The sequence below is a fragment of the Heterodontus francisci genome, chromosome 10 (genome assembly GCF_036365525.1).
Source record: "Heterodontus francisci isolate sHetFra1 chromosome 10, sHetFra1.hap1, whole genome shotgun sequence".
NCBI classification, from domain to species: domain Eukaryota; kingdom Metazoa; phylum Chordata; class Chondrichthyes; order Heterodontiformes; family Heterodontidae; genus Heterodontus; species Heterodontus francisci.
Genome location: NC_090380.1, coordinates 23,495,426 through 23,511,963, shown reverse-complemented (window position 1 = coordinate 23,511,963; position 16,538 = coordinate 23,495,426). Strand labels below are relative to the sequence as shown.

Below are 16,538 nucleotides of genomic sequence, written 5' to 3'. Positions count from 1 at the left end.
CTTTCTGCTTTCTGTCTGTTAACCAATTCTCAAACCAATGCAGTATATTACCCCCAATCCCATGTGCTGTAATTCTGTTTATTAACCTCCTATGTGGGACCTTATCAAAAGCCTTCTGAAAATCCAAATATAACCGCACCAACTGGTTCTCCTTTATCTATGCTGCAAGTAACATCCTCAAAAAACTCCAGGTTTGCCAAACATGATTTCCCTTTCATAAACCCATGTTGACTCTGCCCAATCATATCATTATTTTCCAAGTGTCTAGTTATCTCATCCTTTATAATCGATTCTAACATTTTCCCTACTACTAACATCAAACTAACAAGTCTGTAGTTCTCCATTTCTCTTTAAATCCCTTCTTAAATAGTGGGGTTACATTTGCTACTTTCTGGTCTGCAGGAATCCGTCTGGAATCTATGGAATTTTGAAAGATAACCTCCAAGCATCCACTATTTCTGTAGCCCCCTCCTTCAATAGTCTGGGATGCAGCTCATCTGGTCCAGGGAATTTAACAACTTTCAATCCAATTAATTTTTTGAGTACTACCTCTTTATTGATACTAATTTCTTTCAGTTGCTCATTTTTACAAGTCCCTTGGTTCCCCAGTATTGCTGGGAGATTTTCTGTGTCTTCCTCCGTGAAGACACGTAAAGTAATTGTTTAGTCTCTCCGCATTTCCTCATTCTCCACCACAAACTCTCCTGATTCCGTCTGCGATGGATCCACATTCGTCCTTGCTAATCTTTTCCTTTTCACATCCCTAAAGAAGCTTTTACAGTCTGTCTTTATGTTTCTAGCTAGCTTGCATTCATCATCTATTTTCCCTTTATCAGTATCTTTGCCCTCCTTTGTTAGATTCTAAATTGCTCCCAATCCTTGGGCTTACCACTTTTTCTGGCAACCTTATAAGCCACTTCCTTTAACCTAATGCAATCTTTAACTTCTTTTGTTAGCCACGGTTGATTGAACTTTCCTGTTGGGTTTTTGTGTCTTAGAGGAATATATATTTGTTGTAAACCATGTAATACTTCTTTAAATACTAGCCATTGCCTGTCTACTATCAAATCTTTTAATGTATTTTTCCAATCCACTATAGCCAACTTGTCCCTCATACCATCATAGTTTCTTTTGTTCAGATTTAAGACCCTAGTTTCAGAATGTACTATATCTCTTTCAAACAATGTAAAATTCTATCGTATTATGGTCACTATTTCCTAATGGCTTCTTTACAGCAAGGTTATTAATTCGCCCTTTCTCATTACATGATACTAAATCTAAAATAGTCCGATCCCTTGTTGGTTCTTCAACATACTGCTCCAGAAATCCATCTCATACAAACTCCAGGAATTCATCCTCCACAGCGTTAGTGTCAATTAGGTTTACCCAATCTATATGCAAATTGAAGTTGCCCATTCTTACTGTATTGCCCATGCTACATGCAGCTCTAATTTCCTGATTTATACCTTGCCCAACATTACCACTATAGTTTGGTGGCCTATAAACAACTCCCACCAATGTTTTCTGCCTCTTACTTTTCTTAGCTCCACCCAAACTGATTCTACATCTTGCTGCTTCAATCTAAGATCCTCTCTCACTAATATACTGAGCTTGACCTTTATTAACTGCGCTACCCCACCTCCTTTTTCCCTCCACCCATCCTTCCTAAATGACGAATATCCCTGAATATTCAGTTTCCAGTCTTGGGCACACTGTAACCACGTCTCTGTAATGGCAATTAAATCATACCAATTTACCTCTATGTGTGCCTTCAAATAATCTATCTTGTTGCAAATGCTGCATGCATTCAGATAGAGTGCCCTTAACTTTGTCTTAACGTTATTCCTCATTCCGATCCTATTTGATGTCTGCCTTCGTCTCGTCTGTCTTCTAATTTTTCTTACTACTTTTCTACTTCACGTTTCCAGTTTTGCTTCCCTCCAATCAGAGCTCCCTCTTCAATACCCAACCCCCTGCCAATTTAGTTTAAACCCTCCCCAACAGCACTAGCAAATCTCCCTGCGAGGATGTTAGTCCCGGTCCTGCTAAGGTACAACTCGTCCATCTTGTACAGGTCCCATCAGTCCCAGAACAGGTTCCAATGCCTCAGAAATCTGATGCCCTCCCTCCTGCACCAATTCTCCAGCCACGCGTTCAATCGCTTAATCCTCCTATTCCTATGCTCACTGGCACGTTGAACTGGGAGTAATCCTGAGATTACTGCTTTTGAGGTCCTGATTTTTAATTTCTTTCCTAACTCCCTAAACTGTGCTTTCAGGACCTCATCCCTCTTCTTACCGGTATTGTTGGTACCAATGTGGACCATGACCTCTGGCTGTTCACCCTCCCCCATCCTGGGGGTCACCATTGACCAGAAACCTAACTGGACCACCCACATAAATACTGTGGAGACAACAGTATGTCAGAGGCTGGGAATTCTGCGGCGAGTAACTCACCTCCTGACTCCCCAAAGCCTGTCCACCATCTACAAGGCACAAGTCAGGAGTATGATGAAATATTCTCCACTTGCCTGGATGGGTGCAGCTCCAACAACACTCAAGAGATTCGACACTATCCAGAACAAAGCAGCCCACTTAATTGGCACCACAGTCACAACCTTCAACATTCACTCCCTCTACCACTGACACACAGTGGCATCAATGTTTACCATCTACAAGATACACTGCAGCAACTCGCCAAGGCTCCTTAGACAGCACCTTCCAAACCCGCAACTTCTACCACCTAGAAGGACAAGGACAGCAGATGCATGGGAACACCACCACCTGCAAGTTCCCCTCCAAGCCACACACCATCCTGGCCTGGAACTACATCGCTGTTCCCTCATTGTCGCTGGGTCAAAGTCCTGGAACTCCCTCCCTAACAGCACTGCGGTTGTGCCTACCCCACACGGCAGCAGTTCAAGAGGGCAGTTCACCGCCACCTTCTCAAGGGCAATTAGGGATGGGCAATGAATGCTGCCCTAGGCAGCGATGCCCGCATCCGAGGAACAAATAAAGAAAAACAATCAAAAAGAAATTATCCGCAAAATGGAAGCTTACATATCCCATGGAATAATTCAGCCACCAGAGATTTTCAAGAATTTGAAAATTTCCAATTAAGGAACGTCTGGACTGACACAACTGACCACGAAACCCTCAGGAGTGTTATAATAAGAGCAGGGGGAGTTCTACTTGGTGTCCTGGCCAATTTTTATCCCTCAACCAGCATTACCAAAAACAGATTATTTGGTCATTATCACATTGCTTTTTGTGGAATCTTGCTGCGCACAAAATTGGTTGCTGCATTTCCTACATTACAACAGTGACTATACTTTAAAAAGTACTTTGTTGGCGGTAAACTGCTTTGGGATGTCTTGGGGTCATGAATGCCATTGTTTTAATGCAAGTCTTTCTTTCTTCTTCTCCCCTGAAGTTAAAGTCGGGGTTCAGGGCAAATTCAGAACTAATAATGAAATAAAATTTGCAGAAAAAAAGGGCAATATAAAGGCTTTCTCAAGGTACTTTAATATTAAGAAGATAGTTAGGGTAGAGGTAGGACCGTTATAAGATAATAGTTACTGAAAATGAAAGAAAACACATTTCCAGAACATGATGGTTTACAGGGATTGGCCAATGAATGGTAAACCACATAGACTTCACTCCCTTTTTCATAACCTATTAAGGGCTGATTTCCAGACTTTGCACTATGGATGGGAAAACCTGTCTTCTAACTGTGTATGACTGAGGAAATCTTGGATGCAACAGACCTCACATTTCCAGATGGAAAATTCCCATACATGTATATCCCCACCAGCAACACAAACTCAAAATCAGCTTTCCCGAGTCAGGAATACAGGATAAAATTACCAGGTTAACAACGATTGACCAACCTCATAGAAAGCTTTGAAGAAATAACACGGAGGATAGACACAGAAAGTGCAATGAATATTGTTTACATGTTTTTTCAAAAATCATTTGATAAGGTTCTACAGAAGAGACTTATGGCAAAGATAATGCCGCATGAAATGAAGGGGAATGTGGCAACAAGCAGAGACAGATGGTTGGAGGACCGAAAGTAAAGAGTAGGGGTAAAAATTGTTGCGTGCTGATACATTTGCTTTGGGGTCGCTTTTATTTATGATTTGGATTTAGACGATCAAAATTTCCTATTGCCACCAAATTGAGCATGACAAGTTGTGAGCTGTATTATGCAAGGCAACAGCAGAGCATAGGCAGGTGAGTGAGGTGGGCAGGTAGGTGGCAGATGCAAATCAATGTAGAAAAGTGTGAAGTAATCCCTTTTGGAAGTGAGACTAGGGAAAGGAAATACACCTTAAATGACGAGATTTGAAATGGAGTAGTGGAGTAGATGGTCTTTGCAGTAGAGGTACACAGTTCATTAAAGGCTGGCAAGATGGCATGGGAAGGCATCGGGTGGCATGACAGACATCTTCCCACTGACATGGCATTTTGCCAGTGGTGAGAAAATTGGCAGACAATAAAAGTGTTAAAGCATGGAAAAGATGGGACAAGGTAGAAGCAGACTTCCCAGTTCTTCAGGGAGTAAGAACAAGGGACTGTAGATACAAGATTACATGTAAGAGAATTAGAATTGAGAATAGTTTATGATCCCTGTGGAGATCAACAACCCAAAAGAACTGAATTTACCAAATGACCCCAATAAAAAAAACAAATGGACAAGATTTCACTTTTATAACTTTTACTTTAACAATCAAACCAAAATCAGCATAAATTAAACATGAATTAACAGAAAAATCACCGTTAATATATATATATTATAAATTACACATTAACTATTGGATACGACAAAGCTAGATCTCACGGATTTACTGGGCAGTGCACTCAGCAATTACAGCCACAATGTTCCTCAAAGCTCTGAACGTCCTCAGGTAGATCTCCAGCTCCTTTCTTCCAAGATGCAGCCACTGATTCTCATCCGACAGCAGTTCCCCTTCAACCCAAACTCCACAAACATGGTCTTTACCAAAACGGTGCACTTCTCCAGAACCTCCTCAGCTCTGCTCATGGTTGTCTTGATGGCGTGGATCCACCAGTATTACCTTTATCTGATTCCTCAGGGACAATCCTACGCACTGTATGGCCGGGTCTGGTTAATCAGGTACTTTAAGTAACAGAAGCAGCTCCTGGATCCAGCCTTCACTTTCTTCAGCCTGCCTCCCCACCACTCTTGGATGGCTCTGTCTTTATAATCTGGTTCTAACCAGTTTCTGTTTCCCCAGAAACCTAAATTTTTAGTTTCCCTTTCAGTTAGGGTCTGTCTCAAAAAAAAAAATCAAGCTTTGAAACCGGCGTGACTGCACCTAACAGAACATTGGACAAGTCATCTGTTCAGTCAATAGCTCACAAATGCTCCCCCACTGGCCCTTCAAAACTGGGGAATCCATCACAATAGGAGAAAACAGCTTTGCACAGAGAGTTGTGAGGCTGTGGAATTCGCTTCCAGGGTGTATGGTTAGATTGCTTGTATGGATAAAGAAAAAAATGAAAGAAGGGATATAGATCTAATTGAACGGTAGAACAGGCCCAAGTGACTGAATGTTGTACTCCTGTTCTAAGTTCCTATGATGAGGGAAGAGGGTGAGTAAATGAACTTAGGACTACTTGCTCGTGTGGAGGTTGTACCAACATGATTGGGCTGAGAGGCCCCTCTCTGTATTGTAACTTCTAAGTATTTCTACATATAGATTGTTTCCATTGGCTGATGAGATGGTAATGAAAGGGCACCAATTTAAAATGAGAGGGTTGGCCAGAAAAAAATGCCTGTTCACAGAGGATGGTTAGAACTTGGAATTATCCACCACAAATGCACACAATCCAATGGAATTAAATAGTTGCTTGAAAAAGAGGAATATTAAAGGAAATGGGAAGCAAGCTGGGGGGTGGGATTAGACTGAGTGGATCATGTGGAGAAAAGCACCAGGACTGTCTGGAAGGGTTGATTGTGCTGTTTTGGTTCTGTAATATGCAAGCGTTCTATGACTCTATGTAGCGTTCACCAATAGCAGAGTTTCTAGCATATTATAATTATGTTGCAACAATCTGCAAAGTGTTTGGAAGAGGATGGATCCTGAGCTGCTGGGACAATGGAAAAGACAGGTCAAAGATGAGACGTGTACTGTAAGATATGATCATAGGACAATGGCGGACAGGAAAATTCCGCCTGGTCCATCCAACCTGTCCCATATGATCCTGATGTCTAATGCATCATTAAAGATACACTCCTTGCCCGCCATTAAATCTGCTAAGAGAGGCAAATAAACATAACCTCAGGCCAATTAGGGAAAGATTTGGAAAATTCCTCTCCGACCTACTTAGGCAACAAAACTAATCCAGGAGATCACAATGGCCCTGGTTTCCATTACAAGCTACATCTCTTGTACAAAGTAATCTCCAACCCAGCCAGAAACACGTTCTGCTCTCATTTGATGGAATTCAGCAAATCAGAGTTCGTCGCCTGAGCCAGCAGGCTGTTCCACACGTCCACTATTCCCTGGAAAACGAGAACTCCCAAACTTCCAACCTAGTCCTGCCCTACACAGCTTGTAATTATGACCTCTGGTCCTCCCTAACCTATTCAGTTTAAATAATCGGTCTGCATAATCACAATCTAGTCCCTTCTTTACCTTAAAAGCCTCGAACAAATCACCCAAAGTCTACCCTTCCCTAAAGTATACAGACCCAGCTCGTTGAGCCTATCTGGGAAATTCAGGAGTTTAAATCCAGTGGCTTTCCTTTGCAGCCTTCTCAAAGTCTCAATATCTCCCACCATGTGAGGAGACTGAAACTAGACTCTACATAGAATTTACAGAACAGAAATAGGCCATTGGTCCCAACTAGTCCAAGCTGGTCCTTCTTCCACCCTCCTGCTTCTCGCCCAATCAGCATAACCTACTATTCTTTTCTCCCTCATGTACTTATTCAGCTTTGTCTTAAATGTATCTATACCATTTGCCTCAATCGCACATGGTAGTGAATTCCACATTCTCACCACTCTCTGGGTAAAGACGTTTCTTCTCAATTCCCTATTGAATTTATTAGTAACTATCTGATGTTTATGACCTGTAGTTTTAGACTCCTCCACAAGTGGAAACATCTTCTCCACGTCTACCCTACTAAGCCCTCTTTATTTTACAGATCTCTGTCAGCTCAGCTTTGACCCTTCACTTTTCTAGAGGTAAATGTTCCCATCCTGTTGAGTCTTTGTAATTGTTCTTTGCTCTTTCTCCAATTTTTGTAAAGCAGAGACCAGAACTGTGCACAGTACTCAAGTGTGGTCTAACCAAGGTCCTAAATACAATTAATATAACTTCCCTGCACCTCTGACAGTGCAGTCCTCCCTCAGTGCCACTGCAAGTGTCAGCCTGGATTATGTGCTGAAGCCTCTGGAGTGGGGCTCAGAGGTGGGAGTGTTATCACTGGGCTAAGGTGAACATTGAGTTGCTTATGTACAATCCAGGGCTATGATGAGTTATTCTCTTGTTGCTGCCAGTTATTTTTGCTCATTGGAAACAAACCTGGCGCCAAACAGGTCATGACTTACTCAGTCGATCAATACTTGTAGCACCCGATCAGAACACCTACCACACAGGGTGTCTGAATCCACAGCAATGTTAATCAGCTTGACTCAGCCCACCACACTCTGGTTTAAAAAGGTTCTCAGTTGAAGACACACTCAAGCTCCAGGTTGACCCTTCAATGGAGTGCTGCACTGTTGACTTTCAGATGCGGCTAGTTAAAGCCAACGTCCTATTGGCTGTTCAAGGAGTTCTCCCAGTGCCCTGGCCAATATTTTTACCCCTTGGTCAACACCACCAAAAGCAGGTCTTCAAATCTCATTTGCTGTCGGGGGATTTTGCTGTGCGCAAATTAGCTGCAGCTTTTGCCAACATTGTAACAGCGACGAGACTTCAAGAACATGCTTTTTGGCTGCAAAAGGCGTTGGGCCGTCCCGAGTACTTCAAAGGTGCTTTATAAACACAAGTTCTTTCATTGAGTTCTCCATCAAAGCTCATTTTGTAAATGCAGGAGGTTGAGAAAGTACTGGGTTAAACAAAACAACATCCCACAGAATAAATCCCAGAATATTAAATGGTAAATTAATGGGGAGAACTCTTTCTTCAGGTTGCAATGTTTAATTTTCTTCCAGAGTAGCTGATGTATTGACCCGGTAAACTGGGGGAATACTGCCATCTGGAGGCTGGAAAGAAATTGCAGTTTGAGATCTGAGAAGAGGTGGGCAGGACCTGTAGTAAACAATATTCTTGGAGATTTACTGGGGCTCATTTTCCACATAACTGAAGTCCCTCATCCCTGGTACCACTCTGGTAAATCTCTTTTGCAAACTTTCCAAGGCCTTGACATCCTTCCTAAAGTGTTGCGGCCAGAATTGAACATAATACTCTAACTAAGATCTAACTAGTGATTTATAAACATTTAGCATAATTTCCTTGCTTTTACACTCTACGGGTTGGATTTTGTGCAGTCGGTGGGCTTCTCAGCGCCGGGCCGAAAAGGCAGGAAGAAACCTGCCTCCGCCTTTGAGCCCCCCACAGCGCGATCCTCAATTGTTCCGGAAGCAAAGTTTCCGGCGCCGGGATCTCCATTCCTTTAAAGACGGGTTTCCCACCTCCAGGAGCTGCCAGCCAATCACTGGGCTGGCAGCTCAGTGGTATCGGCAGCGCCAAGGGGAGTGGTGGCCACTTCCGGTACTGCAGAGGCCTTGGGCCCAGGACCAGTGCTGGAACCCCAGATCGCGGGTAAGTGAGGTGGGGTCACTGGGGCCAGTCCAGAAGGTCCCAGCGAGGGTAAGCATGAAGTGCAGGCGGAGGGGAGGCCAGGGATGTGGATGTTTTGCTGGTGGGAGTCCTCCATGGGCCATAGATTGCCCACAGAGGAAGGACCCCCCCCCTCCAAGATCGCAAGGAGGGCACCTCATATTACAAGATGCCATCCCAATGTGGCGGAGGCACCAGTGGCAGGAGGAAGAGGCCCTTAAGTAGCTGTTAATAGACCAGTTAAGGGCCTCAATTGGCCTCTGGTTGGGAAGGCTGTAGTCGGCCTATCCCACCCCCGGCAAAATTGCTTGGCAACGAAGCAGCAATGGGTCCTCCACCCCCACTACCCCCTCCTCCCCCCCCACCTCCCGTCGCAATTCTATGGGTCCCACCATCTCCGGCCCCGTCTCAGGGGGGCCCATAAAATCCAGACTAATGCTTCTATTAATAAAGCCAAGGATTCCATTTTTTTTTAAACAGACTTTTCAACCTGTTCTGTGATCTTCAAAGATTTGTGTACCTATGACACCAAGTCTCTCTGTTCCTACATTGCCTTTAAAATTGTAGCATTCAGTTTATACTGCTTCTGCTCATTCTTCCTTCCATAATGCATCACTTTCTTTCTCATCAGAAGAAGCCTGAAGAAACCTAGAAGAAACTGTGTTAAACTTCTCTGCCACTTTTTCCTGTCTGTGAGCTGGTCTACAATGGGGGTGTCCCTGGGGTCATGTTACATAGAAGTACATAGCAATATACAGCACAGAAACAGGCCACCTCGTCCAACAGGTCTATGCTGGTGTTTATGCTCCATACAAGCCTCCTCCCACTTTACTTTATCTCACACCTTTAGCATATCCTTCTATTCCTTTCTCCCTCATGTGCGTATTGAGTTTCCCCTTAAATGCATCTATGCTATTCGCCTCAACCACTCCTTATGGTCGTGAATTTCACATTCTCAAAGAGGATTCTCATGAATTCCCTATTGGATTTATTAATGACCATTTTATATTTATGGTCCCTAGTTTTGGTCTTCCCCCACAAGTGGAAGCATCTGCTGTACATCAATCCTTTATAATTTTATAGACCTCTATGTGGTCAACTTTTTCTTTTCTAAGGAAAAGAGCCTCTGCAGGTTCAGTCTTTCCTGATAGTTACAGGCTCACAGTTCTGACATCATCCTTTCAATCTTCTTTGCATCTTCTCGAGTGCCTCTATATCCTTTTTGTAATATGAAGGTCAGAACTGTGTACAATACTTCAAGTGTGGTATAATCAAGGTTTTATATGTTTAGCATAACTTCTCTACTTTTGAATTCTGGTCATCCAGAAATAAACCCCAGAGTTCTGTTTTCACTTTTCACGGGTCTGTTAATCTGCATTGCTACATTTCATGATTTGTGTATCCCTAGATCCTTTTCCACCTCTACCCCATTTAAACTCTTATTTTCCTATGAGTATGTGGCCTCTTTATTCCTCCTATCAAAATGTAACAGTTACACTTATCTGTATTGAAATTAATTTGCCATTTACACACCCATTCTGTAAATTATTTATAATTTTCTTGTATTTTCACCATTCTGAGTAACTACCTGCACCCCTGCTCTCCATTGCTATTCACTCTGCTGCTCATCCCCTCAACTTAGTCATGTGCCTACTTATGTAGTAGCTTATCAAAGATCATGTATATTACTCCCACTGCGTTACCCTACCTACCTTTTCTGTTACTTCAAAGAATTCAATAAGGTTGGTTAAACATGACCTTCCCTTTTGAAATCCGTGTTGACTACTCTTTATTATATTTTCAGTTTTTCAGTGTTTTTCTAATACATCCTTGAATAAAGAATCCATTATCTGTCCTACCAAAGTTAAGTTAATTAGTATATAGTTCCCTGCACTTGACCTATTTCCCTTTTTAAATATAGGAATCACATTAGCTTTCCACCAGTCCTCAGGCACTATTCCTTTTTCTAATATATAATAATCTAACTTTTAATAAATGCAGAGGCAATCCATCCAATTTGAGGGTTTATCCTCTCTAGCTTTGTCTAATTCATCAATTATCTCCCCCTTTCTATCTTAAATGTCTTGATTTTGCTTTTGATCTCTTCTAAAGTCCTATTCACCATGCTAGTCTCCCTCACAAATACGGAGACAAAGTAATTTTTAAAATATTTCTGCCATTTCACTGTCATTACCTGTGAAATTATCTTGTGCATCGCTTAGTGACCCTATCTCTAACTTAATTTTTTTTTATTTATGATGTTATTGAATACTTTATTTTTATATTTTGATCATTTTATTTTGTATTTCCTCTTCGCCTTCCTAATTGTTTTTTTTTATTTCTTTCCTAACCTCTTTGAGTTCCCTTTTGTCTTCCTCTCCTTTATTGTCTCTGTACGTAGTGTATGCCTTTCTGTTTAGGTTCAATTTTTCCCTTATCTCTTTATACATCCATGTTATTTCATTATTGGCTAGTTGGTTCTTTTTAACTAGAATGTATTTCTCATGAACCTATTGATCATTGTTTTAAATATTTCCCACTGCTGTTCTATACCTTTGTCAATATTTACTTCCAGTTCACCTGCATTACTTCCATCCTCATTCCCTCAAAACCAACTTTATTTTGATCTATTACTTTGGTCTTTGCCTTACTTATGTCTCTGTCTATCATTAGATTAAACCTAATAATGTTATGATCGCTATAGCCTAGATGCTGGTTTACACTTTCTTCTGTTATCTGCTGTGGTTCATTTCCCATTACTCAATCCGTCAGTGATTTCTCTCTGGTTGGGCTTCACAAACACTGGGTTAGAAAGGAGTCCTGTACACACTGAAAGAAAACTTCATTCCCTTTTGTTTCCCAAGCAGTTCTTGCCAGGTTATTTGGAAGTAGTTGAAATCACCCATAATTATTATTCAATTTCATTTACTCATTTCATAAATTTGCTTATATATTCCCCCCTTTACTTTCCTTCCACTATTAGATGGTCTTAGATTATTCCTAGTGGTGTGATTGATTCCTTTTTATCCTTTATCTCAACTTATATGGATTCTGTTTCTATCTGAACATGAGTTATGTTGGAAGATGTTCGGAAGGACCAGTGTATAAAAGTAGCAATACCAGGTCACCGAACACTGAAAGTTCCTAATTTTAGCGAATAATTAAATACCATCCACTCACCCACCACTGACACACAAAATATTTCAAATTATATATGTTAGCAATATATGTGAAGTGACTACAGATCAATTTCTGTTTGATTAGGGAACCTCTACGGATGTTCTTTACTGATAATTGCAGCTAATAAAGAAAGACTTACATTTATATAGTAACTACCTGAACACCTGCTCATGAGCTCACGATGTCCCAAAATGCTTTGCAGCCAATGATGTACTTTTCTAAAGTGCAGACAATGTTATAATGTAGGAAATGTGGCAAGTAATTTGCGCACAGCAAGGTCTCAAAGTTGACAACGAAGCCATGAAAGCCAAACCAAGACATGCCAGCAAAAGGTGTGAAGAGGAAAGGGAGGACTGGGCCATCCAGGAAGAAAAGGGTCCATTTTATCCAGGCCTCCCCTCAAGTGCCTGTTGCAAATATGCACAGACTAACTGGAGCAACCTTGTAGTCAGGCTGCTTCATCAATGACCTTCCCTCCATCATAAGGTCAGAAGTGGGCATGTTCGCTGATGATCGCACAATGCTTGGCATCATTTGCGATGACTCAGATACTGAAACAGCCAATGTCCATATGCAGAAAGACCTGAACAACATTCAGGCTTGGGCTGATAAGCGGCGAGTAACATTCGCACCACACAAGTTTTATAAAAACTTTGTACTCAAAATACTTATGGTCCACACTGTGTGGTACAATACTCAATGGGGACTTCAATACACAATAATACAGACCCCAATTCCTGAATCTGTTCACATTATCAGCTCAATAAAATGGGCAAAACAATTTATTCAACATTGCTGACGTCCAGCAAAATAAAATATTGATAATGCAAAAGCACTTCTGGAAAGAATTCTTCTTAAATATGTAGACAGAGTTAACTTCTGTTTTTTGTATAAAGCACATGAAGTTCCAGCAGACACAATATTATATTTTATTGAACTTCAGCTAATGCTGTCAAAGAGATTTGTAATTGTTAAACAATGTCCATTCCTACACTTCAAAAGTACCCCATTGGTACTTTTTTTCTTTCTTTTTATTCATACCAGTTACAAGTAATATTATTTGTCTCTTTTTAAATTACAGTAGGGGAGGATATTCAGTGATTGCACCCAATCAAAGCAGGAGATCTCATCTGCAAATGAGTGAGTATTTAACAAAAATTCTGCTTTTTAGGTCAGCCCATCTGCTGCTGAAACCCTCATCCATGCTTTCATCTTCAGATACCAATGCTCTCCTGGCCTCCCATCTTTCACCCTCCATAAACTGAGCTCATTTAAAACTCTGCTGCCCTTATTCTGACTCACATCAAGTCTTGTTCACCCATCACCCCTGTGCTCACTGATTTACATTGGTTCCCAGTCCTGTAGCCACTTCTTAAAATTCTCATCCGCCTTTTCAAATCCATCCATGGCTTCACCCATTCCCTGGGCGGAATTTTACTCGCCCCCAGGGCGACAGGAAGGCAGGCGGGAAAATCATCTGGACGACTGCCCGACTCAGTCCCATTCTTGGGAAGGTTTCCCAGTGGTGGAATCAACTGCAGCTCAGCTGCCTGCCAAACAGAGGTAGAAAGCCAATTTGAATAATTAAAGGCTTATTAAGGGCAATTTTCCCGGGCTGCCAGCACTTTTCCAGGTGTAAAACTTCCCTCCCCCCCCCCCCCCCCCCACCGTTGCATGGGAAGGCTGCCAGCTGCATGGAGGCAGCCTCCCTGCAGCTTGTGCGGAGGTGGGGGGGAGGGCGGTGTCCTTTGGAACCGGAGGTTCCATGGCCCAGGGAGGGGGCCGCCGGCAGCAAAGGCCACCCCTGCAGCCCCAACGCTGCCACTTGTGGGGGTTTCCCCTCCGTTTGCCGGGGCCTGTCTGCTTAGCACATCAAAAAAGTAAAACTATGCCCAACTCTCTGAGGGTCCCTTGCATTCTCCTAGCTGCCTCAGCAGCAGCCACCTCTCTTGGTGGTGCTGCCCAGTCTCCAGAGCTGCCAGTCCTCTGATTGGGCCAGCAGCGTGGAAGGCCTGCCTACCGTCCTTAATTAGCTGCCTCCCCCACCTGCCTGCTCTTAATTGCATTCTCTTGGCAATAATGCAGGTGAAGTCCCACCTCAAGCCTGTGGGACCTCCGACCTGGAAACCACCCCCACAAGGGGCCTCCACCTATTTGGAAAAATCACGTCCCCTCTTTCTGTAATGTCCTCCAGCCCTACAACCTGCCAGATCTCAGAGCTCCTCCAGTTCTGGCCTCTTGAACACGCCCAATTTAAATTGCTCCACAATGGGTGGCCATGCCTTCACTTGGCTAGGCTCTAAGCTCTGCAATTCCCACCCTAAACCTCTCCGCTTCTCTCTCCCCCCTTTAAGATACTGCTTAAAACCTAACTTTTTGACAAAGCTTTTGGTCACCTAGCCTAATATCTCCTTATGTGGCTCGATGTCAAATTTTGTTTGATAAGACACCTGCGAAGCATCATGGGATGTTTTTACTATGTTAAAAGCACTATACAAATGCAAGCTGGTGTTGTTGTTGACTCTACTGGTCCTAAGACCACCAGCTGATGAAGATATATGAAAGGAAGGTTACACCAACTGTGCTATGATTCACCAATTTTAGCCCTCTTCCTGAGAATGAATTTAGGTTGCGGGGAATTGGCTGCAGAAAAGACGCCATCACCCCACCATTTTGATTCACACTCATCAAAAGATACAAGAAATTGGATCATGAACGAGAGGATGTATAACTGGAAAGAATTTGGTTACACAGAGGCAACATGTCTGCTCACACTGTTCAGCTAGCGATTCTGGTCACATGCTGTAATTGGGCTCATCTGGTAGGCCATGGAATAACACTAATCTTCTTCATTCTAGTGGCAAACAGGGAACTGGAGGAGCTGAGGCAATGGAAGGAAGCTAACAGGCCTGGTCCAATCAACTTGACTCCCACACAATTAGGTAAGAAAATTAGGGGCCTTGCAGGAAACTGGCACACTTCATATATTCCATTCAGCAGAACTGGTTCGGGAGAGTGAAAGCTGGTTTCATTCACTTGTAAGATTAAAGTGAAATGTTTGCTCAGTTTAATTGTTTCCTTGACGTGACCTGTTTGTTCCATTTGATCATTTTTTTAGACACGCTCGGCCTGCGGCATATCCACATTTTCTAGTCGGCCACCCTGTTTGTGTTACTGGTTTGCCTATTGTTAACTGCACAAATAATGAGAAGTTTGTCTGAGAACCTATGCATCAAGAGAAGGAACAAAAGTCTTGCTATGAACATCATAAAAACAGATTATCTGGTCATTACCACCTTGCTTCGTGTGGCACATTGCTGGGTGCAAATTGGCTGCTGTGTTTTCTACATTACAACCGTGACTAAACTTCAGAAGTATTTCAATGGTTGTAAAGCGCTTTGAGATGGCTGTGAAAAGCATTACATCAGCACCTGGCTTGCCACGACAAATTCGCACATGCACGCGAAAATATCATCGCGTACATAGGAACATAGGAGCAGGAGTAGGCCATTCAGCCCATCGAGCCTGCTCTGCCAATCAGTATGATCATGGCTGATCATCCACTTCAATGCTTTTTTCCCACACTATCTTTATATCCATCAGGGATAGGAACATAGAGCAGGAGTAGGCCAGTCAACCCATTGAGCCTGCCCTGCCATTCAATACAAGCATAGCTGATCTTCCACTTCAATGCCTTTTCCCCACACTATCCTCATATCCCCTTTGTCATTTGTATTTAGAAATCTCAATCTCTACTTTAAACGTACTCAAGGACTGAGCTTCCACAGCCCACTGGGGTAGGGAATTCCAAAGATTCACAACCCTCTGAATAAAGAAATTTCTCCTCATCTCATTCCTAAGTGGCCTCCCCCTTACTTTGAAATTGTGTCCCCTGGTTCTAGACTCCCAACCAGGGGAAACATCTCACCTGCATCTACTCTGTCTATCCCTTTAAGTATTTTGTAGGTTTCAATGAGATCACCTCTCATTCTTTGAAACTCTAGAGAATACAGGCCCAGTTTCCCCAATCTCTCTTCACAGGACAGTCCCGCCATCCCGGGAACAAGTCTGGTGAACTTTCATTGCACTCCCTCTATGGCAATATAATCCTTCCTAAGGTAAGGGGACTAAAACGGCACACAGTACTCCAGGTGCAGTCTAAACAAGGTTCTATACAATTGAGGCTAAGACTTCGCTACTCCAATCCTCTAACATACCATTAGCCTTCTTAATTGCTTGCTGCACCTGCATGTTAGCTTTCAGTGATTTACTGACAAGGACACCCAGGTCCCTTTGTACATCTACATGTTCTAATCTCTTACCATTTAAGAAATACTCTGCACATCTATTCCTCCTACCGAAGTAGATAACCTCACATTTTTCTACATTATATTCCATCTGCCACATTCTTGCCCACTCACTAAGTCTGTCCAAAACCCCTTGTAGCCATTTTGCATCTTCCTCACAATGTATATTCCCACCTAATTTTGTGTCATCCGCGAACTTGGAAATATTACATTTGGTCCCCACATCCAAATCATTG

The 16,538-nt window shown here is 42.6% G+C and overlaps 1 protein-coding gene across 2 annotated transcripts in view; it reads left to right on the top strand.

The window, feature by feature from the left end:
• The window catches only part of epsti1 (epithelial stromal interaction 1), a 69,070-nt gene that overhangs the window by 11,834 nt on the left and 40,698 nt on the right, over positions 1 to 16,538 (top strand). For both annotated transcript variants that reach the window (XM_068040268.1, XM_068040269.1), the window contains 2 exons: positions 13,077 to 13,135; positions 14,854 to 14,937. In XM_068040268.1, coding sequence (XP_067896369.1) covers positions 13,077 to 13,135; positions 14,854 to 14,937 — 143 coding nt within the window. The remainder of the gene's footprint in view (positions 1 to 13,076; positions 13,136 to 14,853; positions 14,938 to 16,538) is intronic.